The sequence below is a fragment of the Mytilus californianus genome, unplaced genomic scaffold (assembly GCF_021869535.1).
Source record: "Mytilus californianus isolate M0D057914Y unplaced genomic scaffold, xbMytCali1.0.p SCAF_6, whole genome shotgun sequence".
Lineage (NCBI taxonomy): Eukaryota > Metazoa > Mollusca > Bivalvia > Mytilida > Mytilidae > Mytilus > Mytilus californianus.
Window position 1 is genome coordinate 110,780,523 of NW_026262712.1, and position 23,658 is coordinate 110,804,180.

General features: G+C 33.5%; 1 protein-coding gene across 7 annotated transcripts in view; it reads left to right on the plus strand.

Moving 5' to 3' along the window:
* Window positions 1–788: 788 nt before the first annotated feature.
* LOC127704637 (retinoic acid receptor gamma-like) overlaps window positions 789–23,658 on the plus strand; it is a 96,773-nt gene continuing 73,903 nt past the window's right edge. The window contains exons 1-4 of one of the 7 annotated variants that reach the window (XM_052208769.1): window positions 790–1,023; window positions 21,687–21,965; window positions 22,171–22,327; window positions 22,847–23,022. In XM_052208769.1, coding sequence (XP_052064729.1) covers window positions 970–1,023; window positions 21,687–21,965; window positions 22,171–22,327; window positions 22,847–23,022 — 666 coding nt within the window. In that variant the 5' untranslated portion in view covers window positions 790–969. The other 6 variants (XM_052208775.1, XM_052208773.1, XM_052208771.1 and 3 more) reach the window with 6 other exon arrangements.

Below are 23,658 nucleotides of genomic sequence, written 5' to 3' on the forward strand. Positions count from 1 at the left end.
CAAGCTTAGGTAACAATTACAAAATGAAGAAGGAAATTGGAACCGCAAATTTGGGAAAATTACATTCGAAACTGTTTTTGTTCAATCTGAAAAAAAGCTACGAATCAAAGAGATTAAAACGTATAAATGACGATACGGTTAACTAAGTTTAAGCAGAATCTTCATAAAAAAAATAGAAAATAAAAATATTAATGGTTGTATCTTAGTATATACATATTAGGATCCAAGACTCAGGTGCTCATGAAGGAATGGCAACCGTTCGCTATCAATTAACTGAGGCGACCTTTATTAAGGTGTAGCAAACTGTTATCAAAATCAAACGAATGTTCGTGCCTTTGCAATATTAGCATGATATCTCATGGTATGCATTTAAAAAAATTAACAAAGACAAAATAATTGCTGATATATATTTAAATTTTTTACATTGACATACAAAGCTAGTTAATCAAGAAGGTGACGATGGTAATTGATTGTATACAGAGACTAACTGACTGTTAAACATAAATACAGTACGTATAGGTTTAACATGTGCATGTCGTTTCTTCTTGTTATTCAAAAGTATTTATTTAGAAATGCGTATCTTAACAGTGAAGTTGGAGGTATAAGTATTATTTTAATCATATTGACTTTTGTTTGTCATGTAACACGATTCAAAAGTGGTAAAAATGAAGTACAGTAAATAATTGTCTTGATTAACTGACCATGATTGATTTGATTAAGCATGCTTCAATGCAAATACATTTAAACTGGCAATTATTACTAGACAGATGTCACAAAGTTTAAAGTTTGATGTATAAAGGTATAAAAGTATTCAGTGATTGTTTAATTCATTATGATTCTTGAAAAGAAGACAAGACACTACCTAGACACTGCCATTTGGAGAACATGATTCTTGGAAAAGACAGGACACTACAAAGAAGACACTGTCATAGGGAGAACATAATTAATATAGTTAAATGATTGCGTAAAATGACAACCGGAGACCTGATAAAACCCTGCTGTTTATCTTATGTAATGCTCTTCGTAAGTACAACTTGGTATGTCATTGGATTCATTTATTGATTGAATACATAATGTGTGGTTACTTGGAAGTCATTGTAAATATTTCTTTTATATATTTTTATATAATATATCAATTGCCAATAAATTAACAAGTGAGAAAAACGTTGAAAAATGTATACTACCTGAAATGTGGAAATAGCGTACATAATATACATATTAAGCAAAATACATATCTAAATCACTAACATAAAATGTGTTGCTGCAAGATTCGTCCGTAATAAGTTATGAATGAAATGTAAATAAGTGAATAATTGTTTTATAACGGATTTGATTAGTACAGTTGTATTTAGTAAACCTGACCTCATTTAACTAATGGGTTCACTATATATAATACAATACCAATACTGTATTAAAATCAAAGGTTACATTCCTTCACATGCCATGTGAAACAATTGGAGCGAGCTATTGAGCCTTTCAATTTTAAAGTACATGTAATTGAATGATGACAATGTGTGTCAAAATTGATTCTTAAGATTTAAAACTAGTATATATATATACTGTCTTTACTGCTTTCGCTATTTAACTTCATTAAAGATTCATTGTGACAACATAAGAGGTAAACAATATACGTTATATTATGTTAGGTTAAAACAATAAAAGACAAATTAAAAGAATTGGCACTTCTCTGTTTCATAAGAAAGAATGGCCAACGTAGATACAAGTATCTTGTCTTTATGCATATTATACTGAATTCATACAGGAGCTTCTTCAGAAGAATTAAAAGAAGCTGGCATTATCCCTTAACTTCACGTTCCGCTAAAGATGATGTCGTCTCACTAAATAATTTGGTGACTATATTGAACGCATCTATTCCATTACAACTGATACAGTTAATATAAAAATAAGAAGATGTGATATATTTGCCATTGAGACAACACTCAAACAGAGACAAAATGACATAGATGGCTGTCTCATATCTTGGCTTTCATCTAGAAATTGATACTGAAAACTAAACTTAATGACAAAAAGATGATTTCAGCTTCACAATTGTGAAAATTCCATTTTTATGATGCAACATTCCAGCATTTTCTTGATAGAGGGTTGCTGCTTACAAAAAGTTTCAAAACCAAGAGTTCCAAGTAGTGAGGTTGAAATAATTCCATCGAAAATATTATGGACGACTCCACGAGTCGTTTGACCCATATTTGAAATATCTGTTTAATGATTATTCTATTAAGTATAAACTGTCGACACAACAACATGTTGCACACGTGTAATTTTTCTAGTGTAATGCTAATGTTAACTTTTTAACGGTCACACATTAACATGAAAACTATGCGAAAGTTTCAAAGTTAATGGACCATGAGTGAGGCGGCAGCACCAACAAATCTCCATAGAATAATATGTGACATTAATGCTGGTACAATTTTATACCAAACATTATTGAAATACCATTCGTGTTTCCTCTTAAACTGTCCTAATAACAAATTCAAACATGTAAACTTTGCGAAACTTTCAATGGACCATGATTGATTGGGCGGAACCAAATAATATCAATGGATATAAGAATTGACAATGGTAATCCAACTGCCTGCTATAACAACCATTGACTTACCATTAGTGGTTCCCCTCAAAGTGAACTTTATATATATCTTCTTATATCTATTTATAATTGAGACGTAACCGCTGACAATGCCACCAACAACAGCACGCCTACATCTCGTCTCCGTGACTTCATCGAGGCGAGATAAAAAATATAAAAAAAACTGAATAATTTCACAAATTCCGTCAGGTAGTCTCAGGTTATTGATACCCATCCAAATCTCTACCGTTTATACTTTTATAGAATGATTATTCATAAGTTAAATATGTTTACTTATTTCAGCCACTCAAACGGTCACTAGCCACTAAAACGGTCACTGTATGGGTAAAATAAGATCAAATATATTTGAACAGAAACATTATAATTAGAGCTTTTAAATCTTGTAAGGTATTAAGCAATTAGCTTACAGAAATTAATCATATTAAACATAACGCTAGGAGCTAGTTCAAACATATTTTATTTGTTAAAAGCAAAAATGGATTCTCCACTGTACACTCTAAATGAAAAATTAAAGTGTGCATGCCTTACATAATATAAACAACATTAATATAACGACACTAAACTGAATATAGGAAAAGTAATAAGAAAGAACGACAGCTATGATGATGACGCTATCCATTTATCTATGTTTAGATTAGTTCACCAGAAATCGTTTTTATCTCATCCTTGCTAGCCAAGAATTACGATCCAGTCCCCTCTACACCTTGGCAGATTAAACCAGATTTGTGAGTACAATACTGCGCCATCTATCGGTAGATAAAAGCCACGCCCAATCCGACTGCATTATTTTTGACCAATGACAGCACTTGAACTCTCTTCAATGTGGAGGTGTAAAATGGTTGTGTCTAGTGTTTACAAATTTTGTGAAGCAGGAACCGAAAATATACGTTGACATTGTAACAAATGCGCGAGAAATATACCCAGGAACTTTAATTAGTTGGTTAAGAACTTTTAAATTGTTACTAAATACCCTCCTATGTTTTGGTGGTAAAGATTAGTTGCACAATCAGCACGTGGCAATTGTCTATTTACATTTTCTACATTTACACGTGATTATCTTAAAGGCGCTCTTTGATTGGATGCAGCCATTTACAACTGCGACCAATGGAAATAAGTTGCTCGTGGATCCAAAATTCTATTTCAATCCGCCAGGGGTGGAGAGGAGGGGACTGAATCGTAACCCATGCCTAGCGAAGATGATAGTTATAAACTTGCTTGACAACTTGAACATTTTGGTCATAGGAAAGGGTGTCTTTTACCTAAATCAAGAGGTCTATGTCCAAATTGCATCCTTCGGGACGCGTACTGAGACTATTTAACATGATAGCCCTTCATTAATATAAAAAGGGACAGTGAAAAATGTAATGGCGTATATCCTTGATATTCGACCAATACCGACAAGCTGGATCAGATTTAATTTAAGCCCTGAATAATTCATAGTTCAAGAATAACATTAAACATCTATATGGAGTTTAAATGATATCCAATTGTCAAGGACCATATAAATGATGTAAGAGTGTATCCCGCTTTCGAATGTCTTTTTTTCAATTCTGATTGGAATTTTGGGATCATAGAATTGTTTATTCTTTAGACGGTTATAGTTTGACAGTGGTACAGTCTTCTTTTCTTTGATGGTGCTCTTAAAAGTTTCTTCAATAACATTAAATGTAGTCTCTCTATTACACTGTGCAGAGTTGTATAAAAAACACTAGGTTTCATAAGTTTAAATGAGTATAGGTAAAAAGCAGCTAACTTTAATTGAGATGTAGTAGACGTAACAAATCTTAATTGAAACCAAGTACTATTTATAGTAAACAAAACAAATCTAAATTGACACTAGGTAAACGAATCAAATATTGAATAAGACTAAATAAAGGAAACAGATCTTAATAAAGGTTTAATACAATTACAAATATTTGGAAATAAAGCTTTAAATGTCAGCAAAATGGCACGGATTATTGTTTTACACTTTTCCGTCCGACTGTTTGTTCTTTAGTCCGTCTTATAAACGGACTAACTACCTAACTCCTTTTATTTTCAAGTTAGAACTTTTATATTATGCAGGATGCTAGTCCATATACTGAAGGTTTGCATATTATCAGGAATTCGATTTTTATTAATTTATTATGTTAATTTTAATTTTGAAATTATGCATGATCTACATATTGTGCGCAATTTTGCGTATGGCATAGGTATAGATACAGATAATATAAAAATCATTTCCCAGAAATATTTCATCTTCGAAATGTAAGAATGGCTTAAAGTGTTACTTTTTGATAAACAATTGTCGAAAAAGGGCACTTGACATTTGGTTGACCTTTATGATCCTGCTATTTTCCTAAAAGTAGGCAAAGAGTAAGCTAACATATAGACACAAAGAGTAATTTGATTACGATTGGAAGATCAGATCAGGGAGGTCTATCCAGCACACCCGAATCTTTTCCATTGATTTTGTTTTTATAGTTAAGTGGTTGCTAGAGCAGATTTTACTCCGAGAAAAAATTGTCAACCGAGGCGAAGCCAAGGTTGACAATGTCTTTTCGAGGAGTTACAATCTGCTCTATCACCCTCTCAGCTATGTGTTATTCAATTTATTATACTGAATGTTCTGTTATTACTGTCTATTAAATTTCAAACTCAAAGTAATAAACTATGACGTCTTGTACATAACAACCATCCGAATTTGATAAAGCGAACACTTGATCAAACGTCTCTGTGAAAGGTAAAAGAGTATGTGCCATGAGACAGAGTAAATTATCTCGCTCGTATTAACCAATCAAAATCTTGTATTTTGACATGATAATTATGTTTGATTCAATGTTCCATCTTTTCTTGATTCACAGCAGCAATTCCTTACTTTAAATAGATTCACAAAAAAAAACTGTTACAGTAACTGGTTTTCCCATAAATACCCCACAAATATGGGTACACAAGTAGGCGTCTTTTCGTTAGTTGGCGTAATTAAATTATTTAAAGTACACGTTCTAGGTGATCAACTGATTTTTTTGCTGATCCTTTGTCTTTTAGAAATATTTTCAATGTAGTACTTAAACAATATTTTAAAATAATAAACTATATTATTTCATGATTAAATATAACGTGGTGTAGAGGCGAAGGGGAATAACTCGTATAATTTCAGTCGAATATATGATAATTATTTTACATTTTTTTTTTTTGTATGAATAATGAAAAGGTAATAGATTATTGTGAAAGCAGTTAAAATACTCGGTTTGACGCATAAAGACATTAAAAAAAATCAAAATCAGCTATTACGACACGATTCAAATTCTTGGTAGTGTGCCAGTGATCATACTCTCATTGTTTGTAGTACACGTGTTTCTCGTTTCCTTCAACATAATCTTAAGATAAATCGTCCTAATTGCTGACATTCAAGGTCATGTACTGAGGTATCATATTTTAACTTGTTTTTTTACAGATAATATCAGGGTCAATTTGTATTTCGAATATATCTGTTGGGTCATTTAGTATACCGACAGTATATAAATATTATTTTAAAAGAAAACCCTTTGACGTAAAATGTCGTCAGACGAAACTTGAGTATGCCATTGGGCGAACATTACTGTCAGGTGTCGTCAGAAGACACGAAGAATTATAATTCTATATGATGTAGTCTTGTATGGCTAGGAAATTAAATAGAGTAAAAAACTAATGCAACTTTACAGTTTTGGAAAGGTCGTTTATTAATAATCCTTAATCACGTATAACATAAAAGCTTGTTGAGTTGATATTGTATAAAAGAATTTAAACCTCATGATGTACAGGATTAGGTTTTTTACTGGGTTGCAAATTCTATTCTTCGAATGGCACATGGGCTAGAGGGGAAGTTAAATAGGCTACACATTTCAATCAATATCATGAGTGTTGTCTTCAAAAATAGCTAGTATCTATATTTCTTTTGTTGCTATACTAAGAAACTTCGTCATATTGCAGTAATTGTTTCAATAGAAGGTACCCATTTGCCGTATTGTCAGCTATAAAATGCCCCCACATGTCAAAATGTGAAACAATTCAAACAAGAAATCCAACGGCCTGATGTATGATAAAACAATAAACGAAAAACAAATATTACAGACAACAACAAACGACAACTACGGAAAAAAGTAGCAATTTATGACTTCCGAAGTAAAACGGGGGAAACATAGTAACGAAAAGTACAACCATGAACTACCTGCGAGCATTAAACAGTCATGTTGTTTGACCGTTATGGAATATCCGTTTCACAGATGACGACGGATATGTCCAAATTGTCGTAACCACAATTCCGTTCTCTTTTCCTTGAATGTGACCTACAGAATTAGACTTATCGCCGGGTTTGTACTTGAGCACCATGACGAGTGTCACATATGGAGCAGGATCTGCGTACCCTTCCAGAGCACTTGATATCTACCCCAGTTTTTGCTGGGGTTCGTGTTGCCTAGTCTTTAATTTTCTATGTTGTGTTTTCTTATACTGTTGTTTGTCTTTTGGTCGCTTTTCGATTTTTGCGATGGCGTTGTCAGTTTGTTTTCGATTTATGATTTGGATCTTCCTTTGGTATCGTTCGCCTCTCTTGAATGATCATCAGCTGAATGACTTGAATAACACAAGAGAAGCCTTAATTGAAAAAAAGAACGATTGTTCGCAAGGTGACAAGTGTGGAGAAGCTATGCATACCAAACCGGAGCACTTGTAATCACCTCATGTTGTTGTGCGTACCTGACAGAGCACTTGTTATCACCTCACGTTCTTGTGCGTACCTAACCGGAGCACTTGTTATCACCTCACGTGATTGTGTGTACCTAGCCGGAGCACTAGTAATTACCTCACGTTGTTGTGCGTACCTAACCAGAGCACCTGTAATCACCTCACGTTGTAGTACGTACATAACCGGAGCACTTGTTTTCACCTCACGTGATTGTGCGTACCTAATCTGAGTACTTGTTATCACCTCACGTTAATGTGCGTACCTAACCGGAGCACTTGTTATCACCTCCCGTGATTGTGCGTACCTAACCGGAGCACTTGTAATCACCTCACGTTGTTGTGCATACCTAAACGGAGCACTTGTTATTACCACACGTTGTTGTGCGTACCTAACCGGAGCACTTGTAATCACCTCACGTTGGTGTGCGTTCTAAAAGAGAGCACTTGTAATCACCCCACGTTTTTGTGCATACCTAACCGGAGCACTTGTAATCACCTCACGCGATTGTGCGTACCTAACCGGAGCACTTGTTATCACCTGACGTTGTTGTACGTATCTAACCGGAGCACTTGTTATCACGTCAAGTGATTGTGCTTACATAACCGGAGCTCATGTGATCATCATACGTTGTTTTTGGGTATTGTCTTTCTCTTTAATTTCTGTGTAGTGTGTTGTCACTTGTTCTTTGTCTTTTTTCTTTTTGTCACAAACCCAAGGGTTACTCGGATATAGGAATATGGTCATCTCTTGGTATTTTACCGACCAGCAGTAAAAGTGGGGCGTTCGTTTTTCTGTGTGTGATGTTTAGTTAAAGCCACCTTTAGTCAGAATAGTGACGTTAAATCCAATGCTTCGTGTAGAGAGAGTGCCTTACAACAGCTCTTCTTGGATCCGTAGTTGACCTGTTGCAAAGTAAGTTTCCATCCCTATCAAATGGTGATACCTTAATTATTTTTCCACTGGCATTCCAAATTTCCCGCCTATTATCCCGGTTGATCCCCTATTGTAGGACCTACCTATTGTATTTATTGTAAATTTATACTCGTCCATGCAAAACAACACTCAATCAATATGTCACTGTGTTTTCTGTTCTCCTTCGATGTATCAACCCCCTCCCATTTTGTATAAACGGAATATCAAATCATTAACATTAGAGAAAATATAGAATTACCATGTATGACCGGTATTTGATATAACCTAATTCTTTCAGGAAGACCATGGTTTACACAAGTCAAATTAAGTTCATACTCCCCATGACATGATTAGTTGTAAGAGTTATCAATTATTGGGGGCGTTATCAAGTGCTGTGTTATCAATAGTTACGTGACATAATTTGTCGGTCTATATGAATAAATAGGTGACGTGGGGTATTTTTTTTTTAGTATCAACTGAATTTATTTGGTCATGATGTCGAATGTACTTCGGAACCAAGCATGTTTCAATAATATACCTTTAAATGCCTTTAAATACCTATATTTCGTATTATTCCTATTCAAACTGTATTAAACTTGCTGTGAGGCGAGATTTTGTTTGCTCCGCGTTGAAGGCCTCAATGTAACTTTGAGATGAAGAAAAGCAGTAAAAGCGCTGTTCTTTTGCTGTTTGTGTGTTTATTTTGCTGTGCATGTACTGATTTTGTGTCATGGATGGATATCCCATATCCTTTGTTTTTCTATTATATGAATTTCCGAAGTATTTTAACAGAATATATTGCAGGTTCTGTTTTAGTCGTTGTTCTGAATGTCATGATGATTCAGACATATTAAATTAAAGGAGATCTTGGGCATACGTCAATAAGACAGTAAGATCTCTAGGGATATGTTTCCATCTTTTTCCCCATTAATTATATGCTGTTACAATCCAAATATAGAGTTCGGACATTCTTTAGCATTTACCCTTTTTATCTCATTTCACTTACTTAAAGTAAACTGCCGGTGAATGATAAAACAAGTAAAAAAAATTATGATGATGGATGGGGCTGTTTAAAGTCTAGTAGCAAATTAAATGCATATTTATGACGCGAATATGTTAATGTGATATGCTTTGTATAGGCCGAGACACCGACTACCCTGACACATTCTTCTGACTCTGAGCCGACCAGTCTCTATACTCCTTAATGCTGCGTTCTTATTTGAGAAGCAGGAAATACCAATGTTCATGCCTTTGGTTCGAACCGGCAAGGGATCGATCACACGACCTTCCGCACTCTAGGCGAGCACACAAGACTACCGAGAAGGTTATCAAAGGGAGAATTAAACATTAAAGCACAAGAATCTCTGTCAATTGTTTAATATATTGCGAAATTTCAGTCAAAATCTTTACTTATCTTAACAAGTTCACATGATAATGAACATTCTGTACGTGCAAATGTTCCAAGTTTTTAGTTGATGTGACCACAACGTCACGGTAAACTACCTGAAACTTAAACTTTAACAGGATACGGAAAGGCCGAATAGACGGACAAGCGGACAGACGGACTAGCGGATAGACAGACGTACAGACAGGAAAACCGAATGTTTCTTACTATATCGTATATGTAGTCCTTCAAGTGCTGGTTGTGTACAGGCGTGTAGAAATTTATACACAGTATCTTCATTTACATTTTTAGATTGAGAATTAATTAACAAACAGCAAATGATTATCCATAAGCTCAATAAGTTTTAGAACTGATAAAAGCAATGCTTTAGAAAAAAGCTATATATTAGAAGGAATCATGCGCTAGGAAGTAGGGTGACTTCAGAAATCAGACAAGATTTGGAAATGCTATAGTTTTGTAAATCATACCACATTTTCTTTTATTTTTTCATATAGTTCCCGATTATGTAATTTCGTTCTCTCCAGATGATCATCAGCAATTCATTCAACTACCATGAAATTATCTTTGACATGTGTATAAAATCATTCAAGGAATACCTGATCTCTTTTCATTAATTCTATTAATCTCTGTTTTATTGCTTAACATGTGGTTTTGGCAATAATACAATATCCAATGACCACTCTTTGTTTCACTACTGTAAAGTAGACATTACTGTATGGTACGATCCCTAACTTAATACCAACAACAATATTATTGTTTAAGACCAGTACAATGAGTACTAATGACTATATCTCAGTGAAAGACAAAATGTTTAAAAAGGGTAAAAAGAAAAACAAAGAGTAGGAAGACATGATTTTCTTATCTGCATATTAAATATTTTTTAACTTGCTTTAAATAACTACGACAGTTCTTATTTTACAATATTAGTTATTATTGGTACCTTAGTACGTGTGTTTGTGTTGTCTATAATACCGGTATTGTAGAGACAAGTGCTTCTGAACTTATTTATTGTTCGATCTTCTATGGAGTGTATGTAATTTCACTGACGAAGAAATGAAAAAAAAGAAGACGAAGCGCGAACAATTCTTTTATGGTGTTTATGGTGTTGCCTGTTGTTTACCCCGATGCTTTTTATTAATACAAAACTTGCAAATATACACTTTGGGTTGTTCTCTAATTGGCGTTTACCCCGCATTTCTTGTTTCATACTTGTGTTTTTGGTAAAGCAAATGAAAAACATGCACGAAAAAGAAGCGGGGGATCTCAGGTGCTCCGGAAGGGTCAACAGATCTTGCTCCACTAGTGATACCTTCTTGTGATAATCTGTTGCTTTATTTAAAGTTTTCTTATAACGTAAAAATAGTGACAACAACTCTCATTCTTATGTATCAATGTCTTTTGAATTGAATTTCTTTAGAATCAAAAAAACTTTGTCTTGGAAAAAAAGGTTTATTAATTGATTGAAATTGGGCTTTGAACTAGGTTTTAGTTACTAGGATTAATCTCAGATCGGTACATAATGCAAGCCGTTAGTTATTTTTCTCTTTTATTGTGTTACATTTTTCATGGCAAATTTAATAGCTTACTGAAGCATAGTACACGGTACAGGTTTTGTTCATTGTTGCAGAGCAGTACCTTGTTTATATATCCTTGTTTATAACCTCTTACTTCTGCGACTAATTTCCAAAAAAATCTTACGAGAAAAAAACACTCGTAAGTCATGAACATTTCAGTATAACCTACGATCAATTATTGTCGTACGATTTTTTGTGAAAAGAGCCCCTGTCTTTTGTTTAGATAGTTGAAGTTATACTATGTATGTAATATAAATAGTCACCCACACGGGTTTAATTTTTAGTTGTCTTTAAAATGTTCGCCATACCACAATGACCATAGAAATATTAAAATGAAACATTTTACTTTTTTTTATTTCACTTAATGATCTTTTAACGAACGAATTATTGAACCTGCAACTGAAGTAAGAAATTTACTTTAATCAGATACAGGATTTCCGTATGACGCTCATTCTACCTGGAGACATTTAACAAAAAGTGTTCTTGATATTAGCCAGGTCCCAATCGAGGACTCGTATCGCAGGTAAGATCCTTTATGTCAGTAACTAGTACAAGATGTAATCTAAACTGTTCATCGTTTAACAAAGGTTTTAAATAGTCTCGCGTGTTTGTCCCATAAACACAAAAGTTTAAACCTATTTTTAAGAATATTTAATTTATTTCTAGTACAGGAAGGTAATGATATAATATAGTAAGTAAAATCTTTCTTTTATAAATAATGTTAAATAGTAATTTGTAGTTTATATAGACTATCGGATTTTTATGGATACAGATGAATGTTGGTATTTTTATTTAACATCTTTATTTTGTTTCATATATTTATAGACATATTATTATATAATTATTTTTCCCTTAGTTTATTTATTTTGTATTTACATTGTATCATAGATCAAATTTATTTGTTCAGTGTATGTTCACTGGTGTTAATATGTCTTTTGATTTAGTTAAGCCATTTCAATTGATTTTTTAAAGTGTGTCTTTCTAAAACGCTTAAACCCGCTGCAATTGTTTGCACTGGTCCTAAGTCAGGAATCTGATGTTCAGTAGTTGTCGTTTGTTGATGTGGTTCATATGTGTTTCTCGTTCTCGTTTTTTATATAGATTAGACCGTTGGTTTTCCCGTTTGAATGGTTTTACACTAGTAATTTTTGGGGCCCTTTATAGCTTGCTGTTCGGTGTGAGCCAAGGCTCCGTGTTGAAGACCGTACTTTGACCTAAAATGGTTTACTTTTATAAATTTTGACTTGGATGGAGAGTTGTCTCATTGGCACTCATACCACATCTTCTTATATCTATATATGAACACTTTTCCCTTTATTTGATTCACTGAAAACATAAAAACAAGTCTCATTGTTGAAGGCCGTACGACTGCCTATAATTGCTATCATCCACTTCATTTGAACATTGGTGGATAGTTGTCTCATTGGGAATCATACCACATCTCCTTATTTTTTATATAAGAGAGTATTATCAATAAAAGAGGCGGATGATAACAAAGTGATGTACAAACTCATAAGCAGAAGAATTGTATTCTTTAAGATAGGTTTATAATAATTTAAAAACTGTACAACATTTTCCCTATATATTTAGTCGAGTGATTGTCGTCGGTTCATGTCTGTCATATTTGTTTTCTCGTAAATTGATTTTGCTTTTAATTAAGCCGTTAGTTTTCTCGTTTGAATTGATTCATATTTTTCAGGTCGGGGCCTTTTATAGCCAACTATACGGTAAGGGTTATTCTCATTGGTGAAGGCCGTACGGTGAACTATAACGGCTTACATCCAATTCATTTGAATTCTGGTGGATAGTTGTCTCATTGACCACATCTCGTTTTAATTATATTAAAAAAAAAAAATACATCGAAGGACATCCAAAACATTACGAATATTTATTTTTAGATGAAAGACGATACACTAATTCAACTTTTTGTTTTTGGTTTATTATGTCCTTGCTATTCTGTCTGTTTGATTGAATGTATTTTTGTTGATCGTCGAGTTTTGAATTTAAGGCATATTCAGGACGAGAACAAATTAATTATTGTGTCAAATAATTAGGTTATGCAGTTGATGACAGAGATGAAGGTGGAAAATTCAGAATGCAACTGAAATATCCACTAGTAAACGAATTTTAGTCTTATGAGGCCAATTTTGATTGATTAATTGATTGATTGGTGATGGCTTTACGCCGCATATGTCGCCAAATTTAGATCTTAACACCATCTGAAAAGTCAGAACAAGTCATGTTCAGTCTTTTTGTTAATTAAAAGGCAAAGGATACTAAAGGGATATTAAAACTCATAAGTCGAAAACAAACTTACAATGTCATGGCAAAAAACGAAAAGCGACCAAAAGACCTCCTGATATTGTATGGAAATCTCCATATTGTTTCACTTTTGGAGGTTCATGCAGTATAATATCCCTTTTTGCTAACTTTTGTGGTTACTGGTTTATTGGCACTGACTATTTTTTTTATATAAATTAAATGAATTTTAAAAATGATTTTCTTTATGTAGTTTTTGAATTGTTGATTCAGTAATGTTGATATTATTGAGTAAAGTTTTTAGTCTCTTAAAAACAATTGAATGTTATTTGTTTTTCTGATTTTTAAATATCAGTTTTTACTAACATTTTTTTTTAAAGATAAACATGTCTTCCCGGATGCAATTGTTTATAGGGGCAAATAGTAAGCCTTTAAACAGACCACCTGCGGACGCCTCAAGATTGCGAGGCACTACCCAACCGAACGTGTCTGAGTATTCATGAATCCCGCAAAATCAAACTGACACACTCGACATGGGACTTATTTATTGACAGTGGAAATCCAGGTGACCATATTTCTATTCACCAGTCCACCATTTGGCTCTAAGCAACACATTAATGTGTTTATAGAATATTACTTCATGAGTTTATAATACAGGTCAGTTAAAGTCAAACCAAATTTCGGACAATAACATTTATCCTGTTTATGGTTATAGGTTTGTTTGGACTCACTTATGATTACATACTGTAGTTCTAGTTATTGATTTCACCCTTTGTCCAAAAACTCGGTTGACTTCAAGCAAATGATTATTTCTTTTGAAATTCTTGATAAATGAAATGGATAATATGTATTTAAAGGTTGTTAAACTTGACCTATCTACTGGACTGTATATATATACCCGGTAATTCCTGTTAAAAAAGATTAAATATAACCACTTTATATGCTCAAGAATATGCGTACCATATAGTTTTAAAAAAGAGACTTTATTCGAAAAATCTTGATAAATTCTGACTATTAGCTACTTATATTTTGTTTAAGATCTAAATGTTAATTACAGTAGTAATACAATGTTTGTCCATCGTTAATAAATAAATTTATTTAATAATTTCTCGACCGCTGTCTGTCTCATTGAATTTTGTACAAAACTGTTAACTGTAACATTATTCGTACAAAGGCCTCCATATTATCTCTGTGTACCTAGATTCATGAAACTAGAACTTAATTGAAAGCACGTGGTTCCAACTCGAAGCATCAGCTTTTAAAATAATGGAAGAAGAAATTCGAGTGGCAATCAAAATTTTAACAACAACCCATAAAACTATACACAGAACACATCAAGATTGAGTGGCAAGTAGCGTAATAAAACTTGGGATGAACAGTTTATCAAAAAGGTTAAGCGATGTTTTCTCAATACTGGCACAGTTGTGATGTCCATTACAGGCAAACATGTCTTTAATAACTCATTTCGTTGTCAACTGAATATTGTGTTACACTCCTATTGCCATTTTTGTGTGTTTCTGGTCCGCATTGTTTCGTAATTGATTATGATTGACAAAGAAATAAAAAACATAGGTACCAATACGATAACACTGAAGATTCCATACTGCCTCACTTACATGTATACGTACCAATACGATAACACTGAAGATTCCACACTGCCTTACTTACATGTATACGTATCAACACGATAACACTGAAGATTCCACACTGCCTTACTTATATGTATACGTACCAACACGATAACACTGCAGATTCCACACTGCCTTACTTACATGTATACGTACCAACACGATAACACTGAAGATTCCACACTGCCTTACTTACATGTATACGTACCAATACGATAACACTGAAGATTCCACACTGCCTTACTTACATGTATACGTACCAACACGATAACACTGAAGATTCCACACTGCCTTACCTACATGTATACGTACCTATACGGTAACACTGAAGATTCCACACTGCCGTACTTACATGTATACGTACCAAAACGGTAACACTGAAGATTCCACGCTGCCTCACTTACATGTATACGTACCTATACGGTAACACTGAAGATTCCACACTGCCTTACTTACATATATACGTACCAACACGGTAACACTGAAGATTCCACACTGCCTCACTTACATGTATACGTACCTATACGGTAACAATGAAGATTCCACACTGCCTCACTTACATGTAAACGTACCTATACGGTAACAATGAAGATTCCACACTGCCTCACTTACATGTAAACGTACCTATACGGTAACAATGAAGATTCCACACTGCCTCACTTACATGTAATCGTACCTGTACGGTAACAATGAAGATTCCACACTGCCTCACTTACATGTATACGTACCAATACGGTTACAATGAAGATTCCACACTGACTCACTTACATGTATACGTACCAATACGGTTACAATGAAGATTCTACACTGACTCACTTACATGTATACGTACCTATACGGTTACAATGAAGATTCCACACTGACTCACTTACATGTATACGTACCAATATGGCAACACTGAAGATTCCAAACTGCCTCACTTAAATGTAAACATACCAATATGGTAACAATGAAGATTCCAAACTGCCTCACCTACATGTATACATACCAATATGGTAACAATGAAGATTCCAAACTGCCTCACTTACATGTATACATACCAATATGGTAACAATGAAGATTCCACACTGCCTCACTTACATGTATACGTACCAATATGGCAACACTGAAGATTCCAAACTGAATCACTTACATGTATACGTACCTATACGGTAACACTGAAGATTCCACTACACTGCCTCACTTACATGTATACGTACCTATACGGTAACACTGAAGATTCCATTACACTGCCTCACTTACATGTATACGTACCTATACGGTAACTCTGAAGATTCCACTACACTGCCTCACTTACATGTATATGTACCTATACGGTAACACTGAAGATTCCAAACTGACTCACTTACATGTATACGTACCTATACGGTAACACTGAAGATTCCAAACTGACTCACTTACATGTATACGCACCTATGCGATAACACTAAAGAATCCAAACTGACTCACTTACATGTATACATGTACGTACCTATACGGTAACACTGAAGATGCCACCCCATTGCCATACTTACATGTATACGTACCTATACGATAACACTGAAGATTCAACAATGCCTCCGTCACATCATGGAAGTATTATATTGTCAATATAATACTTCCATAGTCACATGTATACATATACGTACCTATACGGTAACACTGAAGATTCCACTACACTGCCTCACTTACATGTATACGTACCTATACGGTAACACTGAAGATTCAACAATGCCTCCGTCACATGTATACGTACCTATGCGATAACACTGAAGATTCTTCACTGCCTCATTTACATGTATACATACCAATACGATAAGACTGAAGATTCCATACTGCCTCACTTACATGTTAACGTACTAATATGGTAACACTGAAGATTCCGCCATACTGCCTAAACTACATGTACACGCACCTATACGGTAGCAATAAAGATTGTGAAATATACTTAATGTTTAGCAGTTATAAAAATTCAACTACATACATGGTGTCGACCCCGGTTTTTACTTTTTCGGAGCACAATTAAAGATCTTCCATCAACACCAAATGTTCCAAAAAGTTTTCCCTGTTTGTCCTCAGAATTTCCATTTTTGATTCCCTTCTTAACAAGCTTGTGAGACGAGAATAAATTACACAAAAATTACGACAAAAGGAACTATTATTTTTCCTATTGTTAATTTTCCTTTTTTGGACGGTGGTGTTCCTTTGGCACCGTCTTACGATGTTTATATATCCCAAACTCGTTCGCTATGCCCGTGTCGTTTTGTGACGTTTTAAATTCAATGAGCGTAATCTATGTATTACTGGTAAATTATTAAGTCAGGGATTTCGTCACCACAAATTACTTAAAACCTTTACTAAATTCTTCCAAAGATTTGGTTTGGAAGTTGGGCCATTCTTGTAGAAAACTGATTTCAAACGGAATAGCACATCCTAATTTTTACGGTGATATTGTTTACAGAGTCCGGAAATTTCGATACAATCCGGGTAAACTTATCCATCCATATTGAAAGGTTATTAATTCAACACTGTAATTAAATCTTCGAATATTGTTTTTATTGGTATAAGTATTGATTTTGTTATGATCAGTAAATTAAATCCATACTAAATATTATTGTTGTACACATATGCACATTCACGGTACTACAATCTGTAGATACCTATATTTTGGCATTGCACAAGGTCATGTTTTTTTCTGACTGTTAATGGCGTCTTCACACTAAATCTATTGAATGTTGGATGTGTACTGCTTGATATTTTAGTCTTAGATACATGATGTTTTATTAGTTGTTATTGGCTTTGAACTAGCTGTCAGTAACTTTGATTACTCTCAGATCTGTACTTTGTGTCTATTTTGTTGTGAGGGACGTAAAAATACCCTGCCACGTCCAGTTTGTTTTAATGTTGGATGTTTTTTATGCTTTGTATCGATCTGATGAGTTACACCCTTTCACCTTGTACTGTTACACTACTGTCCAAGGTTTGGGGGAGGGTTTGCACCTTCAAACATGTTTAACCCCACCACATTTTTATGTGCCTGTTATAGCTCACATCCACTTCAGTTTTACTTTGATGGCTAGTTGTATCATTGGAAATCATTTTATAGTGTGCACGGTTGTATCATCATTTTTTGTGTACATCTATATGCTTTAAATATATAGCCTTAGTGAATATAAGTTTTTCAAAGGTCAATTTATCACATATGCAAAACCCGATGTATTCGTAATAAATATGTGATAAAACCACATATTTATCTCATCAAATGACAGTTATTGTATAATATTATTGCAGTTATTGGTAGCTATATTTATTGTAAAATTTTGAATTATTTTTTATAAATAACAAAATACTGTTGGATGTTAAGTCATTTATAGTTTGTTTATTTACATTTATTATGCTTTTTATTGTTCGGTCAATAACAGATTAAAATGTTCTTCCTTGACGACTTTAAATACACTTGAAGATAATCATCAAATCCATTTAAATATAGACTGAAAAGACGGTCACCGATATCCAATACAGGTTTCTTTTGTTTATTTATCCCAATACAACGAACAGTTTAAACTATTCAAACTATATAAGTACTACTATTTATGTTCATACTCAGTTCTTAGAAACGGGGAAATGTAAGCACTTTTGAATTCTACCCCAATTATTTCACACTAGGACAAAGTTGTCTAATCTTTACTTAAAATTCGGCCCCTCGACAGCTTTATGAGTGTTTTTTTTTTATTGTGGCGTATGTATAAACATGTAACTAAACTATAGATGCTTAAGACGGCTCAAAACTTCAAGTTTGCCAAGTTTAGAATAATCATCGAAAAAATAAATGAGAAGCGAAATCTTCACCATGGTCATTAAAAATAAAAATTCCGTGTGAAGACAATCTCACCACGACATAGCCTTTTGCGATGAGGTGGCGTAACGCAAACATCAATTAATCAATATTTTGTAAGAAAATCCTTCTTTTTGTGTCAAATAATATTAGTTCATGTTAGTTAAGGATGCCCTCCGTTTCCAATATTTACAAAACAATGTATTACACTGGATAACATTTTATGATATGGATATGTGTAACTTTGTAGTTAAATCTTTAATATGAACACGGTGAATTATTTAAATTCATCGATATTCCAAATCCAGTATGATTTAAACAATTTCGGGTTTTGATCTGTGACTGAAAACCAAATTTAGGGAAAATGACCCCTACCTCTTTTCGAGTTGTTGAATAGGAGCATATATATTTGACCGATCACCGAAAAAGAGAATTATTATGATATCGACATGCAGAAAAATACAATGAACCACACATAGATCATGGGCATCTTAAAAGGGTACTAATGTATGTGGAACACGACTGATGTTAAAACGTACTTGAAGTCATATGAAACGAGTTTCTTGTTATTATAATGTTGTGGAAATTATTGAACAAATGCATGCATATATACTTAACCAAGTCTTCTTTGCACGTTATTATGTTATCGACAATTGATATTTCTTTTAGTGATTATTGATCGCAAACTAATTAACTTTCGAGTCCACGTACACTTGCTTTATAGTAAAAATTAGCCATTCAAGTATAGAAAACATATTCAAGGTCAACATTTCTTTTTTAATTTGTAGTATCACATGACTTGAAGGGAAACACAATAACCGTTTTGAACTTGTAAGGAACAAAGCCGCTTATATAAAAGTGCAATATCGTATTTAAAAAAAAAACAAGAACAAAGACGATATGAACTAAAATCAAACTCGAACTTTTAAATATAGAAATGGATCATCGGCTTTTGTATTTTAATACATATCGTATTTCATGCATACACGTGTCGTTTTATATTTATAAAAATATACAATTGATCTGAGTGTATAGCTTCTCTTTTTGAAACACTGAATTGGCATTCAGAAATTAAAGAAATTTAAGAAAAAAATAGTTGTTCAGTTATACATGTATATATATGCTCATTGTTTCCTTTGCGTAAAATTGAGAATGGAAATGAGGAATGTGTCAAAGAGACAACAACCCGACCAGAGAACAGACAACATATATTCTAATGGTTAAATCAGATATTTAGATGAATGTTTCACTATGCAACTCATTGCACGCGTGGACTTTGATTAATTTACCACAAGTGGTCACACAACTATCCAAGGATAGGGGAGGGTAGGAGCGCCGCAAACATGATTAACCCCGCCACATTCTGTATGTGTCTGTCCCAAGTCAGGAGCCTGTAATTCAGTGGTTGTAGTTTGTTGCTGTATATCATATTTATTTTTCGTTTATAGCTTTGTAAACAAATCAGACTGTTAGTTTTCTCGTTTGAATTGTTTTACATTTGTCATTTTGGGGCCTAATATAGCTTACTTATGTATGCAGAATGAGTTTTGCTCATTTTTTTAAGGTCGTAGGTTACCCATAGTTGTCAACTTCTATGTCATTTGGTCTCTAGTAGAGAGTTGTCTCATTGGCAATAATGCCACATGTTCTTATTCTAATATAGGTCGAAAGCAAAGTCAAATATATTACTGATTCAGTAGCACCTTTTTTGGTTGAATGAATGAAACTTGAAGGTATACCTCTATGAGACAGCGGGGCCTCGGTGGCCGAGTGGTCTAAGTAGTCGAACTACTGTATCACTAGCCAGTCAACACTGAGGTTGTGAGTTCGAATCTCGCACGGGGCAGGTGCACTCGACTCCAATCTTAATTGACTAGGATTGTTAGTTTTCCTACCGAAGGTCGGTGGTTCTCTCCGGGAACTCCGGATTCCTCCACCAGTAATAACTGACCGCCACGAAATAGCACAAGAGTGTTGAAAGTGGCGTTAAACACCAATCAATCAATCTACGAGACAGCAATTAAACGACACAAAATCTCAAAGAGTTCGTATTCGTTGTATAAGCTGTAGTATCATCTATTTATTCGTTTTAAGTATAAGATCAATTGTATGTGTGATGTGTTTTTGTTTTGTTGCCTTTGAATTGAGGGGTTTTGCTATTGGAGTCTGTATTTGATATCTAAATGTCCGTTCATTACTGCTGGTTATGAAACTTTCAGTCATTTTGGTGTACCTTCCTTGTATCTTTTTCTCTAGAATGTACATTTCCATCGTATCTATTGTTTCATGCACGTAACTATCATAATAATGTTTTTATGTACATCGTCCATATCTTGACCTGTTTATTTTTTTTATTAAGATACAGAAAACAACCTCCATGTCTCTCTTTTTCATACACATAACACACATATATATATATCTTCTTTTTATATTTTGTTATAAATATCTCGTAGATATATAGATAGTTTTGATCTTCGATCTTTTCATAGTGCATTCTAGATATTTGCTTTATACCTATGTCATGCTTTGTTCATTGTTTTTAAATAAAAGTTGCACGATTTATCCCCGTGAAATACTATTATTCATTCTGAGATCATGCGAATCCCACCAATTTCACTACTATCTTACCTGTGACGTCTGAAGTAACATTTATGTTCATATGGCAAGAAGCGACAGAAGAAAAACATGTAGTCTTTATTTGTGCGAAGGCATATGATATAATTAATTTTGAATCAAACGAGCATTATTTATTTCGAAGTACATGACACCTTCTTTATATTGTAGAAACAGATCACAATGAATTACCTCCCCCTGGGTCAAGAACTATTGCATCATCAAACATCACTTTCAAATTTACCACAGAATTACTCGATGGAAACAGACTTCTCACTAGATACGACCTATCATCCAGTCAAAACCGAGGATATAACTCTTGATGTGAATTCTAGGAAAAACAGTGCAAATTCAAGAGGTCAGATGACTTCCTTTCTTCCACCTTGCAGAATATGTGGTGACAAAGCATCAGGGTTTCATTATGGCGCCAATACTTGTGAAGCTTGTAAGGTATGATTGTGATCAGATTTTATTCATATAATGGCTGTATAATCACCAGAACGTTGGGACAACATATATATTAATACTTACCCTCTATATATAAAGTGCATAATTAATTTCCAGTAGAATAGTTTGATTATATTTGTTTTGATTCATTCGCTTTGCATAGTCTCAATTATGACACTAATAAATATTTTTTTGTTTACAATTTCAGGGATTTTTTCGTCGTAGTATTGTACGAGAACAGAAAGACGAAGATTTTGAATATCGATGTATCAATGATAAAAAGTGTGTTCTAACTGCTGGGAAATTAAGACTTTGTGCATATTGTCGGTATCAAAAATGTTTGACGATTGGCATGTCTAAACGTGGTATGTCTTTGTTTAACATCTTATTTGTCAATTATAGAAGAAATACGAGCAAGTAAATTAAAATACAAGTAGAATACAAAATACAAGAAGAAATATCAGCATGCAGATAGATCCCTTTGCATACAAAAAGTAGAGAGAAAAAAAACCCAGAAAACACGTACATATATTTAGAAAATCCCTTAGAAAGTACTGAACAGAAATAAAAAAAGTGAAAAAACAGATCTAGCCAAACGAGACAGTATGAACAAAGACCAGGTCATACCAGAAACAATGTAGTATGAATAAATATCAGAGGAGGTACATCCAATAGAAAAGTTGAATTAACACTATAATGTGTCTAAATGGATAATAAACGTATGTGTAAGGATTATGTGCAATTGACATTTGAAAACATTTCAGTATGAAATAAATTAGCCAGAAATTCAACAGAGGGTACGCAGTGTTATACTGTTTATAGTTATACAACAAGGCAGCTATACACATGATAGACGAACTCATAATGTTTTATTCTATTTATAGCTATAAAACAAGGCAGATATACTCATGCTAGACGAACTCAGTATATCAATGAAGTGAAACATCATGATATTAAAACAGAACCAGATCTCAGAGAAACAATTCCTATTGACAATAATGAAGCATTGAACTTTATCGATAGTCTCATAGCTGTGCAGGACAAGCATTCACACAAATGTGTAAGTACATACTACATACATCATTGATATGCTATCGCTCGGGATAAAATAATCAAATTAGATGGCTAAATGAAAACAAATCATCTACGGCTGCCTTGAATTATTTCTTAATTAATATTGTTTAAAATCTTATTAAAAGCAAACAAAATTTTGTTAACAGATAAACTAAGGTAAGATATGATAAAATATGAAGTTTATATCCCCTATAACAAATTAAAATTAGCGAGTTCATAATAAAAAAAATTAAAAAAAATAGAAATAAGTTGGGTTTATCCTACATACTCTTGATGGAGTAAAATAGTACGCTTTAAAATTATTAAAAGTGGTTTCTGACGTTAAATGTGAAATTTTTTTGTCGAATAAAGTAAAGGTTCACATTATTTAATTGTTGCTTTAATCATAAAATAATTTGGCATCAATAATAAGTTTTAAATGAGATTAAAAATAGTTAATAGATTTACTGAATTTTAGGTTCTTTTTTGTTTTTGTTTGTACAGATATACTCGCTGTTCGGTTATGTGCCCTTTACTAAATTGAAACACTGTATTCTGTCCTTCTGTTGACATGAATTATGTTCACTATTATAAAGTCCTTTACATATATGTGTATTTATGCTTATACATTGATTTTTTTCCA